This window comes from Chrysochloris asiatica, unplaced genomic scaffold, assembly GCF_000296735.1.
Source record: "Chrysochloris asiatica unplaced genomic scaffold, ChrAsi1.0 scaffold00213, whole genome shotgun sequence".
Classification (NCBI taxonomy): domain Eukaryota; kingdom Metazoa; phylum Chordata; class Mammalia; order Afrosoricida; family Chrysochloridae; genus Chrysochloris; species Chrysochloris asiatica.
In genome coordinates this window covers 3,609,184-3,625,752 of record NW_006408731.1, presented here as the reverse complement: position 1 = coordinate 3,625,752, position 16,569 = coordinate 3,609,184, and the positions used below count along the sequence as shown (strand labels likewise).

The 16,569-nt window shown below is 39.3% G+C and overlaps 1 protein-coding gene across 1 annotated transcript in view; it reads right to left on the bottom strand.

Annotated features, from left to right (window-relative positions):
* Positions 1 to 15,903: 15,903 nt before the first annotated feature.
* SLC17A2 (solute carrier family 17, member 2) overlaps positions 15,904 to 16,569 on the bottom strand; it is a 19,362-nt gene continuing 18,696 nt past the window's right edge. Inside the window, exon 11 of the mRNA XM_006872820.1 lies at positions 15,904 to 16,038. Coding sequence (XP_006872882.1) covers positions 15,904 to 16,038 — 135 coding nt within the window. The remainder of the gene's footprint in view (positions 16,039 to 16,569) is intronic.

Below are 16,569 nucleotides of genomic sequence, written 5' to 3'. Positions count from 1 at the left end.
TGAAACCTTTCCACCATGGGTGACCCTGCTGGTTATTTAAAACACCGGTGGCATAGCCCTCAGAATCACAGCAACTCAAACCACCACAGCACGACAGACAGACGAGTGGTGGCCAGTTCTTCCATATGGAATGTACTTATTAATGAATTGCTATTGGAAAGAACTCATTATAAACAATGATATTAACTTTGGAAAATATGTAAATAGCAATAATACATGCATGGTGGTGGTGGTGGTGGTGGTGGTGTGCTGTGGAGTTGGTTCTGACTCATGGAGACCCTATATAGGGTTTCCGAGGCTGTAGAGCTTCACGGAAACAGAAAGCCTCATCTTTCTTCTTCGGAACCGCTGGTAGTTTCAAACTTCTGACCTTGAGATTAGCAGCCACACTATCCTAATACAGGAGTCCTGGTGTGGCGCTGTGGATTAACGTGCCAGACTGCAAAGCCATTTGAACTGCAAGGTCAGGGGTTCAAGCTCACCAGCTGCTCCTCAGAAACCCTATGCAGGGTCGCTATGGGTTGAACCGACTCGAAGGTACTTCACAACAACAACAAATCCTAATACAAGCATACCAACCAACAAACAAAACAAGCACACTATCACTGAGTCCATTTCAATTCATAGTGACCCTGTACAGAGTTTCTGAGACTGTAAATCTTTATGAAAGCATGCCGCCTCATCTTTCTCCCATGGAGTGCTTGGTGGTTTTGAAACACACAGAGACCTTGCAGTTAACAGCCCAATGCCTAACCCACAGATTTCTGGGAAATATTTTGGGTTGGTTCTAGACCACCACAGTAAAGCAAGTACTGCACATAAATTTGTGGCTTCCCCATTGCATATAAAAGTTTACACTATGCTGTAGCCTATTAAGTGGGCAATAGCATTATGAAAAAGTTTGAAATACACATTATTAGAATTACCAAATTGTGACACAGAGACACAAAGTCAGCACATGTTGCTGGAAAAAATGACATCTAGAGACTTGCTCTATTGCCTTAACATATCCCACCTAAATATAGAGATCATTTGAAGAACAGACTTGATACATTAGACACTAAAGACTGAAGACCAGGTGAGTTGTAGGATGACATGAAAAACATCATACAGGATGAAAGCAAAAAGTCATTAAGAAGACAAGAAAGAAGGAAAAGGTCAAAGTGGATGTCAGAAGAGACACTGAAATTTGCTCTCCAGCATAGAGACGCTAAAGGAAATGGAAGAAATGAGGAGATACAAGAGCTGAAGAGAAGATTTCAAAGGTCAGCTTGAGAAGACAAAGTCAAATATTACAATGAATTGTGCAAAGATCTGGAGTCAGAAAACCAAAAAGAAGAACATGTTCAGCATTTCTCAAGCTGGGGGAACTGAAGAAAAAATTTAAGCCTTGACTTTAGTTATTGAAGGATTCTCTGGGCAAATTATTGAATGATGCAGAAAGTATTAAGAGAAGATGGAGGGAATACAGAGTCACTGTACCAAAAAGAAATGGTCAATGTTCAACCATTTCAAGAGACAGCATATGATCAAGAGCCAATGATACTGAAATAAGTCCAATGTGCACTGAAGGAATTGTCAAAGAACAAGGCACAGGGAATTGATGGAATACAAATTGAAATCTTTCAAGAAAGTGAGGTGGCAATGGAGGCACTCACTCATTTCTGCCAAGAAATTTGGAAGACAATTATCTGACTGACTGATTGGAAGAGATTCATATTTGTGTCCATTCCAAGGAGAGGTGACCCAATAAAATGCAGAAATCATTGGACAATATCTTTGATATCCCATTCCAATAAAGTTTTACTAAAGGTAATACAGAAATGGCTGCAAGCAAACATTGACAGGGAACTTCCAGAGGTTCAACCGGATTCAGAAGAGGACGTGGAATAAGGGATATCATTACTGATGTCCAATGGATCTTGGCTGAAAGCAGAGAATATCAGAAAGATGTTTACCTATGCTTCATTGCCTACTCAAAGGCCTTCGATTGTGTGGATAATGACACACTATAGATAACACTGTGAAGTATGAGTATCCCGGACCACTTAATTTTGCTCATGAGGAACCTGTACATAGACCAAGAGGTAGTCATTTGAACAGAACATGGGAACACTGAATGGTTTAAAGTTAAGAAACGTGTGTGCAGAGAACCAGAGATCCATGAGATGGAGACAGAGATGATGACGTGAAGTGATGAAGCAGCTGGGGTCTTTGGATCCAGAGAGGGAGAGGGCCTGTGGGCCAGGGGTGGGGGGGAGTGGAGATAGTAGGGGGTGGATATCTAGGATATACCCTTTGGTTGGTTGATGATGCATGTAGGGGATTGGAACCATGGCAACGAAATGATATATGATGGAATGAATGTAAAACTAAAGTTCTCTCATGTAAACTATCATATAAATCACAATAAAACATTAAAAAAAAAAAAAAGAAACATGTGCAACAGGGTTGTATTCTTTCACCATACTTATTCAACCTGTATGCTGGGCAAATAATCTGAGAAACTGGCTTCTATGAAGAAAAACATGGCATCAGGATTGAAGGAAGACTCATTAACAACCTGTGATATGCAGATGATACAACCTTGCTTGCTGAAAGTGAAAAGGACTTAAAATACTTACTGATGAATATCAAAGGACACAGCCTTCCATATAGATTGCATCTCAATGTAAGGAAAACAAAAATCCTCACCACTGGATCAATAAACAACATTCTTATCACAGAGAAAAGATTGAAGTTGTCAAAACTTCACTTTTCTTAGATCAGCCATCAACACTCATGGAAGCAGCAGTTAACAAATCAAACGACAAATAGCATTAGGCAAATCTGCTACACATGACCTTTTCAAAGTGTTCAAGAGCAAAGATGTTAGCTTGAGGACTTGAAAATACCACACTTGATCCAAGCCATGATATTTTCAATAACCTCAAATGCATGCAAAAGCTGGACAGTGAATAATGAAGACCATAGAAGAATTGATAGTTTTGAGTTATGGTGTTAGAGGAGAATATTGAAAGTGCCATGGGCTGCCAAAAGAACCAAGAGATCTGTGCTGGAAGCAGTGCAGCCAGAGTCCTCCTTGGAGGCCAGAACGGCCAAACTTCGTCTCTCATGCTACTTAAGACATATTGTCAGGAGGGACCAGTCACTGGAGAGGGATCTCATGTTTGGTAAGGTGGAGGGTCAGAGAAAAAGAGAAAGACTCCCCCCCAGTGAGATGGATTGGCCAAGTGACAGTAGTAATGGGCTCAAGCGTGGCAACAATTGTGAGGTTGGCCCAGGACTGTGCAGTGTTTTGCTCTGTTGTGCATAGGGTCTCTATGAGTCAATACTGACTTGATGGCACCTAACAATAACATTGCCACAAGGTCTCAGTTTGTAAACTTGTAGAGTTGCCACAAACCTTGAATTTGCAAATAGTGCAATAAAGCAAATCACAACAAAACACTGTAAGAATGTGACTTACAATGCAGTATTTATGTCACACAATAAAGTGAATCACGGTAAGAGGAGGTATACCTGTATAGGCATAATTCGAAATAATTCCTCAATAATGGCATGCCTTGGTTCTAAATAATATTCTAGCTCATCATCTGAACCCATCTGATACATTTTAGTTTTTCATTGTATGTATGTAAAACCTGAGATCCTATTTACACTCAACCTTCATGTAGCAGCATGCCACACCCTAAAATGGCTGAACAGCTATTCCTCAGGTTTGTTTCCAAGAACTTCAGGAACAATGAGAGCACCAGGTGACTGATTCCCCTGAATTTTCAAACTCCTGGATCATCAGAGTTGTAAGTAAGGTATGATGGCCCACTAACTTCCAAGGTGCTCAGCCTCTTTGCCTCATTGACATGTCTGTTTACGCCCATGTCTCCCAATTTCTCTGCAAGTTTTCTCCCAGGGGGTGGGGTTGGAGGTGGGTCCACAGGGCTGGAACACTAGGATTGATTCACCCCAAAATTAGGAAACACTTTCTGGAACTCAAGTGTCCCATGCCAAAAAGGTCAGGACGCTTCCCTGATTTCAGGAAGGCTAGTGAGTATGCTCACTCTGACAGTGATTTCAACAAACCCAGAGCAGAACTGTTGCACTCACCTGCTGCAGATGCCCATGAACTGTGCTCCCTCAGCACATTAATCAGTTCAGTCATTTGAATCAATTAATCGATTACATAAACTAACATCATCTTGCCATGGCACTTAGAGAAACATGGAAAGCTCCCAAAGAAAAAACATCTATGTTTTTTTGGCAAACAATTTTTGTAGGTAAAAGTGAAAAGGAAGAAAAACAAATTTTATGTGAACATATTTCCAGGATTTCTTACTAGCATCTCAGCTTTATTTTGGCCGACGTTTTCTTGTGCACTGTTTGTAAACTATATTGCGACAGTGAGTCATGGAGTTCTACCTTTGGAAGTTGAAAGGACCCAATGAGGCTCAGTCCACAGATTTCCAGGCTGTGGTAAAGCCAGAGTGGAGCATTTTACCCAAATTTTGTCAATTAAATTCTCTCCTGAGGCCCTCTACATTTAGTATAGAGATAAGAGAATGGTGAAAATAGGTTTAAATATCATTTATTTCAACAATGGAGCAAGGTCTGGCAGCTAAGACCTTCTGAGGCTACCTGCTTCTCCAGGTGTCCCTTTGATCCTGGAAGCAACCACTCCTCAACTTCTTTGAATAAATCTACTTGTCACTTAATCAATCCAGAGTTGGTTTCTGCAACTATAACCTAAAAATCCTCACAGATAAAAACTTTAAAAAAAAAAAATCTCATTATATAAATCAATATTTTAAGTATACTTCTTAAGAGGTTTTCTCAAGGAAATAAGAGTAAATTCCTAAAATTTCTAAAACTTTGTTAAAGGATTCAAAACAAGTTTAGACTCTATGAAGTAAGTTATAAATATCAAAATGTGGCAATAGGCAGGTAGACAAAGAACTGGTAGTATAAGAGTAAGATTTTATAGTATTGTCAAAATTTTCTAAACAAGACTGTTGTTAAGTGCCATCAAGTTGGTTCTGAACCATAACGACCCTGCATAAGGTTTCCAAGGAGCAGCTGGTGAGTTTGAACCACCGACCTTGCAGTTCAAACCGACTTTGCAGTTTAGCACATTAACCAGCACTACACCAGGACTCCTAAATAAGACTAGAAATAACAAATATCAGAATGGATGCAGCTTAAAGATAAACAAGTGGTCTTCAAACTCCTGTGTATCACATAAATGAATTTTGAAAACTTTAGCTACCTCCTTGAGCATTTTCAACTCAGCATCTACATTTTCCATCAAATATATAAGTAAGTTATTTTTGTAAATATGAGAAAACATTGAACATTTTATAAAATGAAATAAAATGAGAATTGACTATAATTAGAATAAACATTTCATGTCATGATTTGATTTCAATAAAAATTGTTAACCACCTTGTTTTATAATCCAGACCAAATCTAATAGTCATCACGTAACTTGTTTTATCTAAAGAATTTAGCAAGTAAGTTTTGAAACTTGGTACTCTGAGAAAACACTGCAGCTTCATGTGGAAAAACAGTTACATAAGCTGTCCTATCTTAATTGTTCTAAGTTTAGAATGTTCCCAATGCTGGCAATGTTCTAGAATAATGAAATTATACACAACAAATACAAGCTAAGCTGAATGCATTGCTGTATTTTTCACAAATGGTACACCCTCTTAAATAATCTACACAAGTTTATGACACATGGAAAGGATGAAATTATGTAACAAACAGTTCTGGCATAGTGCATCCATGCATATACAATGCATATTTCCTGGCATTGTCAAAAGTGAGTTTCAGTTGCATTAATTCTCATTCAATAGTTTGAAAATGTTACTGTGGCTCATACTTGTGTTTGTTTGGTACAGTTATAAGCCATGGCTAAGAAATCACAGATAAATTTGGTGCTGTTGTTGTAAAGTGCCATTTAGTTATTTTACAGTCACAGAGACCCTGAATGGGGTTTCCAAAGAGCAGCTAGTAGGTTTGAACTACCTACAGCACCGTACCCCCGTAACTGGAAGACAAACTGTTGAAATTCTGCATTCGATCTGAGTTGTAAGTAAGGTGTGGTGTTGCAGACCGTGCAGACCTGGTCAGGGGTTCTAGGCCCTGTGGGCCCTAGTGTTGCAGACCATACAGGCCGTAGGATCTGAGGAACAGACTCTAGTCACCTAGCAGTTATGGCAAATTGTTTTTCATCTTAGTGTTCAGTTATGTTTATTATTAAATGCAGACATGAAGCCCTGATAACCACAGATAAATGTTATATTTTCCTAAAAGCCAAGACTGTAAAATTCCAAACAGGCAAAGTTTTTCCCTCAGAGAATGCATTTAAAGTAAATTGGGTGGCTCCCTGGTCTCTGTTCCAAGGACAATAGGAATGCTCTCCCTAAAGCGTTTCCAGGTGCAGCCCATTCACCCAGGCTCCTCTTTTCCTAGAGAACCTGGGCTGGGCAGCCGACACAATGGGAATCCTCCTTTTCCTGCCCCCATTTGAGGCTAGGTGCTAAAAGGTATGTTAATTAAGCTTGAGACACCAAGTTGCGGTCGTGAGATTCGAACCTGCGAAGTAAGATGTGAAGCTGCCTGAATGTCTGGAGAATTACGTATGTTAGCTGTACCTTGTCTCAGTCCCGCCCAGCTTTGTGTATAGTTCCTCCCCTAAATAAAATGGAGGCACAGAACAAATCCAGGTGCATTACGACTGGCAAGGCGTGCGTTACAGCATGCAGGGGGCTCAGTCCAGCATTGCAACCATACTGCCTGTTTAGCCAAGATGTTTACTATGCAGGATAATACAGCCTTCCTGGCTGAGATGTTTGCAATGCAGGATCTGCCTGATGCCAGTCCCACATCCACTCTGGTTTCAGGGTGTCTCTTTGTCTCTCTCTTTGCGTCTCTTTTTGCTATCCCTATCGCCGCCAGGTATCCCCTCCTCGTGAACCAAGTTCCTATGTCGAGGCCAGTCCCCGGCAGTGTGGCCCACTAGCCTCCAAGGTGCTCAGCCTCTCTTCCTCACTGACATGTCTGTTTATGTCCATGGCATAAGGTAGTTTGGGGCTGGGCCTGAGAGCAGTGAAATTCCTTGTGTAGCTGGTTTGCTCCCAGTAGATGACAGCTGAGAATCAGATGGAGGACTGCATGCTGAGCTGCCACATGTTGGTCCCCTGGTAGGTGAGTGGAAGACTCCGGTAGTGTAGTGGTTACGAATCAGGCTGCTAACCTCAAGGTCGGCAGTTCAAAACTACCAGCTGTTCCATAGGAGAAAGATGAAGCTTTCTGCTCCTGTAAAAATTTGCAGCCTCGGAAACCCTGTGCAGGATCACTAGAACCGACTCCACAGTACAGACTCCACAGTACATAACAACAACATAACATGTGCAGCAACTGGTGGGATGGAATATGCACAGCCTTGCCCAACCTGAGGCACCTGAGATGCGCAGGCTCTCACACCGTTGGTCCTGAGGCCAGCCACCCTGGCAATGGCTGTTTCGGTGAGGAAAAGTGATTTCTCCCTGCATTGGTTTGCCAAGTAGGAAAGGAGTCCTATCAGGAAAGTGGCTACTTTAGAAACTCAAAGGTGAGGGTTTGCTGTTGGGAACTAAACTCTCAAGTTAACAGACACCAAGACAAAGACCTAACATTAAATTGTTGCACAGAAAAAAAAAAAAAAAGGTAAATGAATGTAAAATATGTATATTGATATAATGTGCTTATGAAAACAAGGTGCTTGATATACAAAAAAATACACCTCATAATACATGTTGTAAGTGGTAAACTGTGTAATCATTAAAAAGCCCTCCATTAATGATTTGGAATTATCCCTTTATTGACAGCCAGGAGCTGTTTATACTACAGGCATCACATCACACACAATAACACTAAGACATAGGTGCCTTTTTTTAAAGTGGGAAGAAAGTTATTGTGAACCCAGGTGCATACCCAGGTAATTTAGCATATAAATTGGGGAAAACATTGGAAAGTCTTTGCTTCATGGAGAACACAAGTTAAAGATTCAAGGATAAAAGTCAGCAAAAGCTAGGAAACGGACAACACAAGTAAATTCTAGTGCACATATAAATAGATGAAGAAGTCCTAGTTAAAAGCACACACATAATAAATAGAGCAGAATAACTGATTAAAATAATTAAAGGAAATGCTAGTTGAAAAGTAAGTCATTCATGATGTTCCAGGCAACAGCAATTGAAAATAATTAACTCCTTGGACCATCCTAGTGAAAGTATGGAATACCCTGGTAAAAAGAGAACCCTAACCTAAACAGCCCTGGTGTGGCACTGTGGATTAATGCACTGGACTGTAAAATCAGTTTGAACTGCAAGGCCAGCAGTTCAAGCTCACCAGCTGCTCCTCAGAAACAGGGTCGCTACAGGTCAGAACTGACTCAAAGGCATGTAACAACATCCTAAACATACTTCTACAAAGGAAAAACAATTGGTGGACCAGTCCTATTCATCATATTAGATGCCAGAAGAGACTAGCAGGAAACTAATACTGTTTTAAGTGGGGGAGAGAGGGGGACTACAAAATTGGTTCGAACTACAAGGCAGTTGGTTCAAGCTCACCAGCCACTCCTCAGAAACCCTATACAGGGTTACTATGGGTTGAAACCGACTCCATGGCATTTAACAACAGCAACAATGAATTTTTAAAAACTCAACTATTCTGGAACTAAGGAACTGTAATATCAATGTACAGGTACTTTTCCAAAAAGAACTCTTCACTGAAATGCTTTGAGATAAAGACAGGAGTTAAGAGGATTGGGTCATGAAAAAAAAAATAAAAGTCAATGTTCAGGACTGTTGTTAAGTGTTGTCGATCATAGCGACTCTGTATAGGGTTTCCGAGGAGCAGCTGGTGAGCTTGAACTGGTGTTTGAACTACCAGCCTTGTGGTTGGCTGTTCAGTGCTTATCCTACAGTGCCACATCAGAACACATATGTAGTCAGGACTATGCTGAGGTAAACTCAAGGCTGTCAAGAAAAACAAAAAAAATTAAAGAAGGCACTCACTCTGCAATGTTGTACAGCCTGAGAAAGGATGCATCCTTAAATATTGCTTTCTGGGCACTTCACTTGGCCTCTCCCTAGTTCTGGCCTTTGAATTACGTCCAAGCAGCAGTGACAAATCTGCTGCAAAAGACCTCTTCAAAGTGTTAAAGAGCAAAGATATCAATTTGAGGAATAAGGTGGGAATGACCAAAGCCATGGCATTTTCAGTCAACTCACATGCCTGTGAAAGTTGGACGATGAGTAACGAAGTCTGAGAGAATCCATGCATTTGAATTACGTGATTGGAAAAGAATAGTAAAAGTACCATGGCCTGCCAAAAGAACAAACAAATCTGTCTTGGAAGAAGGGCAGCCAGAATGGTTCTTAGAAGGACATCATGCTTGGTAAAGAGGAGGGTTAGCAAGAAAGAGGAAGACCCTCAATGAGATGGACTGACACAGTGGCAGAAGCATTGAGCTGCAATGTAACAACAATTGTGAGGATGGTGCAGGACCGGGCAGTGTTTTGTTCTGTTGTGCACAGAGTTGCTATGAGTCGGAACTGACCCCACAGCAATGAATAACAGTGACAAATTGGGCACTCACTAAGATGCAAGTGCTATAATTCTTATAAAGAAAGTATTTAATTCAAAACTAAGAATATTTTAATCTCAGTGGGTTAGGGCAAATTTTCAGAGACCAGCAATGAAACCAAGGAGAATGCACTTAGTTGGTGTGTTTCAGTTTCCTCAGAAGAGGAGTCATCTGTTATACTAAAAAGGTTATTAACTTGGAAAATAAGGCATTAAGTGAACAACGAATTTTGGGACATGCCACAACAAGATGTAAAATGCTCACAAAAGTGGACTTAGTGGGAAAAGCTGCTGAGTTTTAACCTCTTATCTAAGCAAAAGTGAATGAAAATAAATCAACTGTCAAAACAAAGAGTAAATGAAAGGGACATAACAAATAGGAATTATAAATAAATAAAGTTAGTAGGTTAATTGCTTATTAAAAAGAAAGACAAACTATCTTTAAAATAAATCACTAAGTGGTCCAATGAAGAAGGAGAAATAAGTAAAACTGGTGATCTGTTCTGTAAACCTTCACACAATTCACAATAAAAAGTTTCAAAAGAAAGAGAAAGAAAGCACATATCAGGGGACTTCAAAAACTTGGAAAATTTTCATTATCTTTTAATAACACTTTTCCACAAACTTTTTAAAGCCCCCTTGTTTTCATCATTAAGCATACAAAGGAAGTTAGAGCCTCAGATACAGATAAAAGAATATGTTATAAAAAGATAGCTTGATAATCTCATACATGAGCCCTGGATATCCACAGACAAATGTAAAAACCTTCCCTAAAAGCCGAGACTGCAAATTCCAAAAAGGCAAGTCCCCCCCCATCCAAAAAAAAGCTAAAGAGGATAGAGAGAAACACTGTAAACTGATGATATATGGAGGGGATAATAATCAATGTAATGAAACAAGCTATATGAATGGTTGAATGTGAAGCTGATGATGTGCCCTGTAAACTTTCACTCAATGCAAAATAAAAACATTTAATTAAAAAAAAAAAAAAGATAGCTTGATAAAACACTTGAGTTTTAAAAAACATTTTAAATTGTTTATAACACCGTAACAAATTGTCAAAACTGAGAAAAGTATAGAAACCCTTAACCCACTGGCAACAAGTCAATTCCAACTTATAGGGTTTCTGAGAGTGTAAATCTTTATTTACAGGATCAGACGGCCTCTTCTTTCTCCCATGGGTCAGCTGGTGTATTTAAACTTTCAATCTTGCAGTTAGTGTTGGTGTTGTTGTTAAGTGCTGCCGAGTCAGTTCTGACTCCTAGTGACTCTGTATCTTGTTTCTGAGGAGCGGCTGTTGGGTTTGAACCACCAACCTTGCAATTGTTGTTGTTGTTAAGTGCCATTGAGTCGGTTCTGACCCAAAGCGATGCTGTATAAGGTTTCTGAGGAGCAGCTGGTAAGCTTGAACCGCCGACCTTCAGCCCAGTATTTATCAGTGCCACCCCAGGACTCCTATAGAACATTTTAGCTCACCAACAACCATGAGAGGAATTAAGAAAGTTATCAAAGAACTCTAATCAAAATGCCTCTAATCCTACAGCTTTAAAAATCAATACTATCACCAATACTTTTACTAACAATAGCAATGATAAGAATTCCATTCTAGTTAACTTTTTTAGAGTATTAGAGAATAAGGAAAATTTCCCCTCAATTTTTTTTTTTAAATCAGCATAAACCTTGTCTACAGCATGGTATTCACAATAGACACACAAAGCCATCTCATATATGAATATGTGTATAAGCCAACGTCCTAACTAAACTTTTAGTAAATTAAATTCTGTGGTATAATAAAAGAATACTCAAGGAAAAAAATGCTTGTAATAGAGAAAAGTATTGATGTAATTTATAGTATAAACAGTAAAGAAAGAAAAAGCACCACTAAATAGAAATTGCATCTTTAGATAGATCTTCATAAGCTATTTGAGAAAGTTAAATCATTTCATTATTATGTTAGAAGTGATAAATTTGCAATCATGTTAGAAATAATTCTTTGGGCATGTGACTTTGGGGTTAGAGATGCTTCTTACCAACTCACAATCAATCACATCTATTCTCTGAAGCCATTAGGAAGTGTGGATGGTAACTTTTCCTCAAACCATCAAATGGGAAAAGGTAACTGAGTCTCTGAGATGCTACCTGGCAAGTAGTTGCTCAAGGAACCTGGGTGGACTTGTTGTTGTTAGGTGCCGCTGAGTCAGTACCAACTCACAGCAACCTTATGCACAATGGAATGAAACACTGCCCAGTCCTACACCCACCTCACAGTCGTTGCTACACTTGAGCCCATTGCTGCTGCCAATGTGCCGATCCATCTTGATAGGAGTACTGACTAATTGTTATTCTCTCCCATGACAACCAGTGCTTCTGTGGTCATGATTTCTTGGAATCCTGAAGCTTGGTGATTCTATTATTTGGGAGTATATGCTTTGGTCCAAAAACTGTGGCATAGATTCCCCCCCACCCCCCCTGCATTCCCTCCTGCTCTGATGCTGAAGGATCCAGCAAAGGATCATGAACGTAGAGACCAAGATCTCTTTCTAAATGCAGGTCTTATCAAAGTGAAAGAGGAAGCGCTGAATGAATGAAATATCGAATTTGTTTTAAGTAAACATTTTACTTTATATATATATACATATATATATAATTATACAAATAATAAATGTACACTTTTCACTAAGTAAACACACCTGTCACTAGCACCCAAATCAAGAAATAGGGTATTACTAGCACCCCGGCAGCCCATCCTTTCCCCCACCAAATCCAGTTACTCTTTCAATGTGAGCCCATGGTAAATCAGTAACTTGATCTTTAGCATGGTAAATTATGTTTGCCTCTTTTAAAAAACTGTGTAAATTTATTTTAAAAATGCATCCTTTTGGTCAGTCTTTTTTCACTCAATATAGTGTTTACGAGATTCATCCATGTTATTGCATACCATGTTCTGTTTTTATTCTCATTGCTGTATAGCCCTTACCATGATTTATTATTCTCTTGACAGATAATTCAGTTGTTTCCAATTTGGACTATTGTCAATAGTATAACTATAAACATTGGTGTATGTATTTTTATGAGCATACGTGTGCATTTAAAAGTGAAATTTCTGAGCCATTGTAATCTGTAAATTTATTTTTCGGACCCGGTAACTGTCTGAAGTACCAATTTATACTCACATCATAATGTATGAGTGTTCCAGTGGGTGCACACTCTTGCCAACATTTGCTGCTTTTCATCTTTTTTCATTTTAATCATTCTCTTAAATGAATAGTGGAATCACAGTGGCTTTGACTTTCATCTCTCTAATGACCTTTTTATATGCTTATGGCCACGTAACTTTTTGTGAAATTTCCCTTTAGATCTTTTGCCCGTTTTTCTATTGGATTGTCTATCTTTTTATTTTCCTTATTAATCTTTAAGAGTTCTTTGTATTTCTAGGTACACACCCTTTGATTTTTTAGCTTAATGGTGGTGGAAGCGTACTGTCAAGTTGGTTGTGACTCATAGCCACCCTGTATAGGGTTTCCGAGTCTATAAATCTCTACAGAAGCAGAAAGCTTAATTTTCCTCCAAGGAAAGGCTGATAGATTCCAACCGTTTACCTTGTGGTTAACAGCCCAATGTGTAACCCTCTATGCCACCAGAGCTCAAAACTATCTCATGACTTGGACTAAGAGATTCTCTTCATCTGCTAAATTAGCATGAAGAGTCTAGTCCCAGTGGTCCTAATAGGTTTCTAAGTATGATAAGAAACTCTTCTTCCATAGGAAAGTTATGGCAAAGTCAGTCACTTCTGCTGGTAGGGAGAACGTTGTTGTTGTTGGTTGTTGTAGACTTCATGCTGACTCATGGTGACTCCATTAAAGCCACCTCATGGGGTTTTCAAGGTTGTGACCTTTCAGAAGCAGATCTTCAAACCTGCTTTCTGAGGCATGTCTGGATGGATTCCAACTACAAACCTTTCAGCTAGTGGTCAAGCGCTTAGCCACTTAGTCATTTGTGCCACTCAGGTGATGGGTAGCATTCTCTAGAGGAATTCATGTATTCTTCCAAAGAGTTTTCCAATGTTCCTTCCAGAGAAACAAGAGAATTGACTAGCTTTTGAGAAACAACAATTAGTCAGGAGCTTAACACCAGAGATGAGCCATAAATTATTAATCACTGGAAGCAGCATGAATCTGGGTAAGAGGGAACATTAGCATACTAAAAGCCATGCCCCTGTGTGGAGTTTTAACATTTAAATGGGACATGCTAAAAGTCACCATCTCAGTATCCCTGACTGTGAATGTTTGACTTGTAACTACATTAAATTGTTTATGTAACATGATTTTGATGCAACCTTTACCCTATAAAAGAAACCTGTAACCACAGGAAATTGCTTATATAACATGATTTTCATGTAATCCTTACCCTATAAAAGAAACTTGTAAAGCATCTGGAAGCAGTCAGAATCAGAGGAAATTGCCCTCTGTGTCAGCTAGTTGTTGTTGTTAAGTGCCGTCGAGTCAGTTCCGACCCATAGAGACCCTGTACAGGGTTTCCAAGGGTGTATGCACAATCTTAATAAAGCTCTTCACCTTGGTGTGCCTTTCCTGACTTCTATCGCGCCAGGCAACAGACACAACATTTGGCCGGTACCACAGGGACTAGATGTACTTTAAGTTTTAGGAATCAGAGTCTATTCCTGTTAGGCTTGATGATGATTAATTTGAGAATCGTGGGGAAATTAGGAAAATATAAGGAAAGTCAAATGAGCTTTTTTACCCTTCAAGGACACTTCTCTGATATGTGATAGCTTCTTGGGTGGTATTCCCTGTCGTTAAGACTTCAGTTTTCTTCTTCCCTATATAAATATCTACTTCACTTGGGAGCGTCTGTGTCATCTCTCTCCCATGTTCATTACCTGGTCTAAACTATCTTACTGTCCCTTCTGAAACGGGCCACCTTGCCTCCCATCACATTTTTCCTACAGTATACATGTTCCAATTCTATATTCTTTTCTCTCTTTTGCTTTCTAGCTGCCTCACTCATTTCATCTTTTTCTGGTCATTTTCTGGCCTTGATTCCTTGAACTCCTGGTGTGGCACTGTAGGATCAGCACGGGACTGCAAACCATAAGGTAGGTAGTTCAAACCCACATCTTCTCCTTGGAAACTCTATGCAAGGTCACTATGAATGGGAACCAATTTGATGGCACTTAACAACAACCACCACATTCTTCTGGAATTTAGCCAGACTAAGTAAACATTTGTTTTGCCTGATGGCAATAATTATAATCTAAATAATTGGGAAAATCCACATCCACTGTGGCTGAGTTGATTCCAACTTATAGTGATCCTAGAGAACAAGGTAGAACTGTTCTTTGAAGTTTGTTATTGTTGTTAAGTACCATGGAGTTAGCTCCGACTCATAGTGACCCTGCACAGGGTTTCCGAGGCTGTAAATCTTTACGGGAGCAGAAGGCCCCATCTTTCTCCCATGGAACCGCTGGTAGTTTCGAACTGCTGACCTTGAGTTTGGCAGCTCAACTCGTAACCACTACGCTACCAAAGCTCCTTTAAAGTTTACAAGCCTGTAAGCCTTTATGGAAGTAGCCTGCCTCATCTTTCTCCCACAGAATGACTGGTGAAATGCCAACCTTTTCATTAGTAGGCCAACCCTTACCCCATTGTGCCACCAGAGCTCCTGAATTTGAAAAGCATCTATTTAATTTTAGCACATGAATTTTAATAGAATTAAATCACATAAATAAACACCCATATTTCCCAATATATATGTTTTTAAAAAATCAAGACTTTCAATGTTAATTCTGCAGATATTAGCCTTAAAATTCTGTTCTGAGCTCAGGTAACATGTGCCTACAATTCACAGCTGGCGTTCTCTGTGTCCCTAACCACCTCCAAGGTTATGTTTGCATGGATTTTTGTTCATCTAATACTTTCCAAAAAATAAAAATTCAAAGGCAACAAGAATTGACTTTTCAAATCTGCCCAATAGTTCTCAGCCTGGGCTGCATGTTAGAAACCCTTGAGAAGTGTCTAAAAATTAGTGTGATTTGGATCCTACCCCAAACCAATTCATTCAGAATCTCTAATATGACTATGGATCAATATGTTGTAGAGATATCCCCAGGGAAATCTAACCCCAAACCAGAGCTGAGAACTGTGTCTATAGTCAAGTACGTGGAGAAAAGCTGGCAATTACGATAGGTTAAAAAAAAAAGGTTTAAAAGTTAATAGTCAGTACATCACATCAGTTTATCACATGATATCCTCAGAGGCGAGTAAGGTTCTCCTCTTTGGCCCAGTCCTGAATTTTTGCTTGTCCAAACGTGAGGTAAAAAACCAGGCCAAACATGTTGACAGCAGCTGACAGGAAAAAGATATTCCTCCATCCAGACTCAGAATTCTAGACACACAAAAAGCATAGAATCATTTTCTTTCCACTAACTCCTTTTCTGCCAGTTTAGAAACTCCTCCATTTTGTGTCCTGCAACAATGACCACAAAGAATAGAGGAAACACTGTCCACATTAAACATCTAAAGTCATTAATGATGGTCTTATGAAACAGAAACAACATGACTCTAAAATGCACACTGGGCTCTGAATTGTGATAGATTTTCCTTTGTTGTTGTTGTTAAGTGATATTGAGTCAATTCTGACTCATAGCGTCCATGTATAGCGTCTCCAAGGAGTGACTGGTGGGTTTGAACCACCAACCTTGCAGTTAGCAGTCCAGTACTTATCCTTTAAACTCACATAATTTAACCTATATTATTGTTTTTCTGGATATTCAGCATTCATGAAAACACTGAATTATTCATATAAAGTTCTACCTAAAATGGCTTTTTTAAGATCTCACAGGTACATCTGCTCTTATTTATTTATTTATTTTTATTCATTAAATGTTTTTATTTTGGATTGAGTGAAAGTTTACAG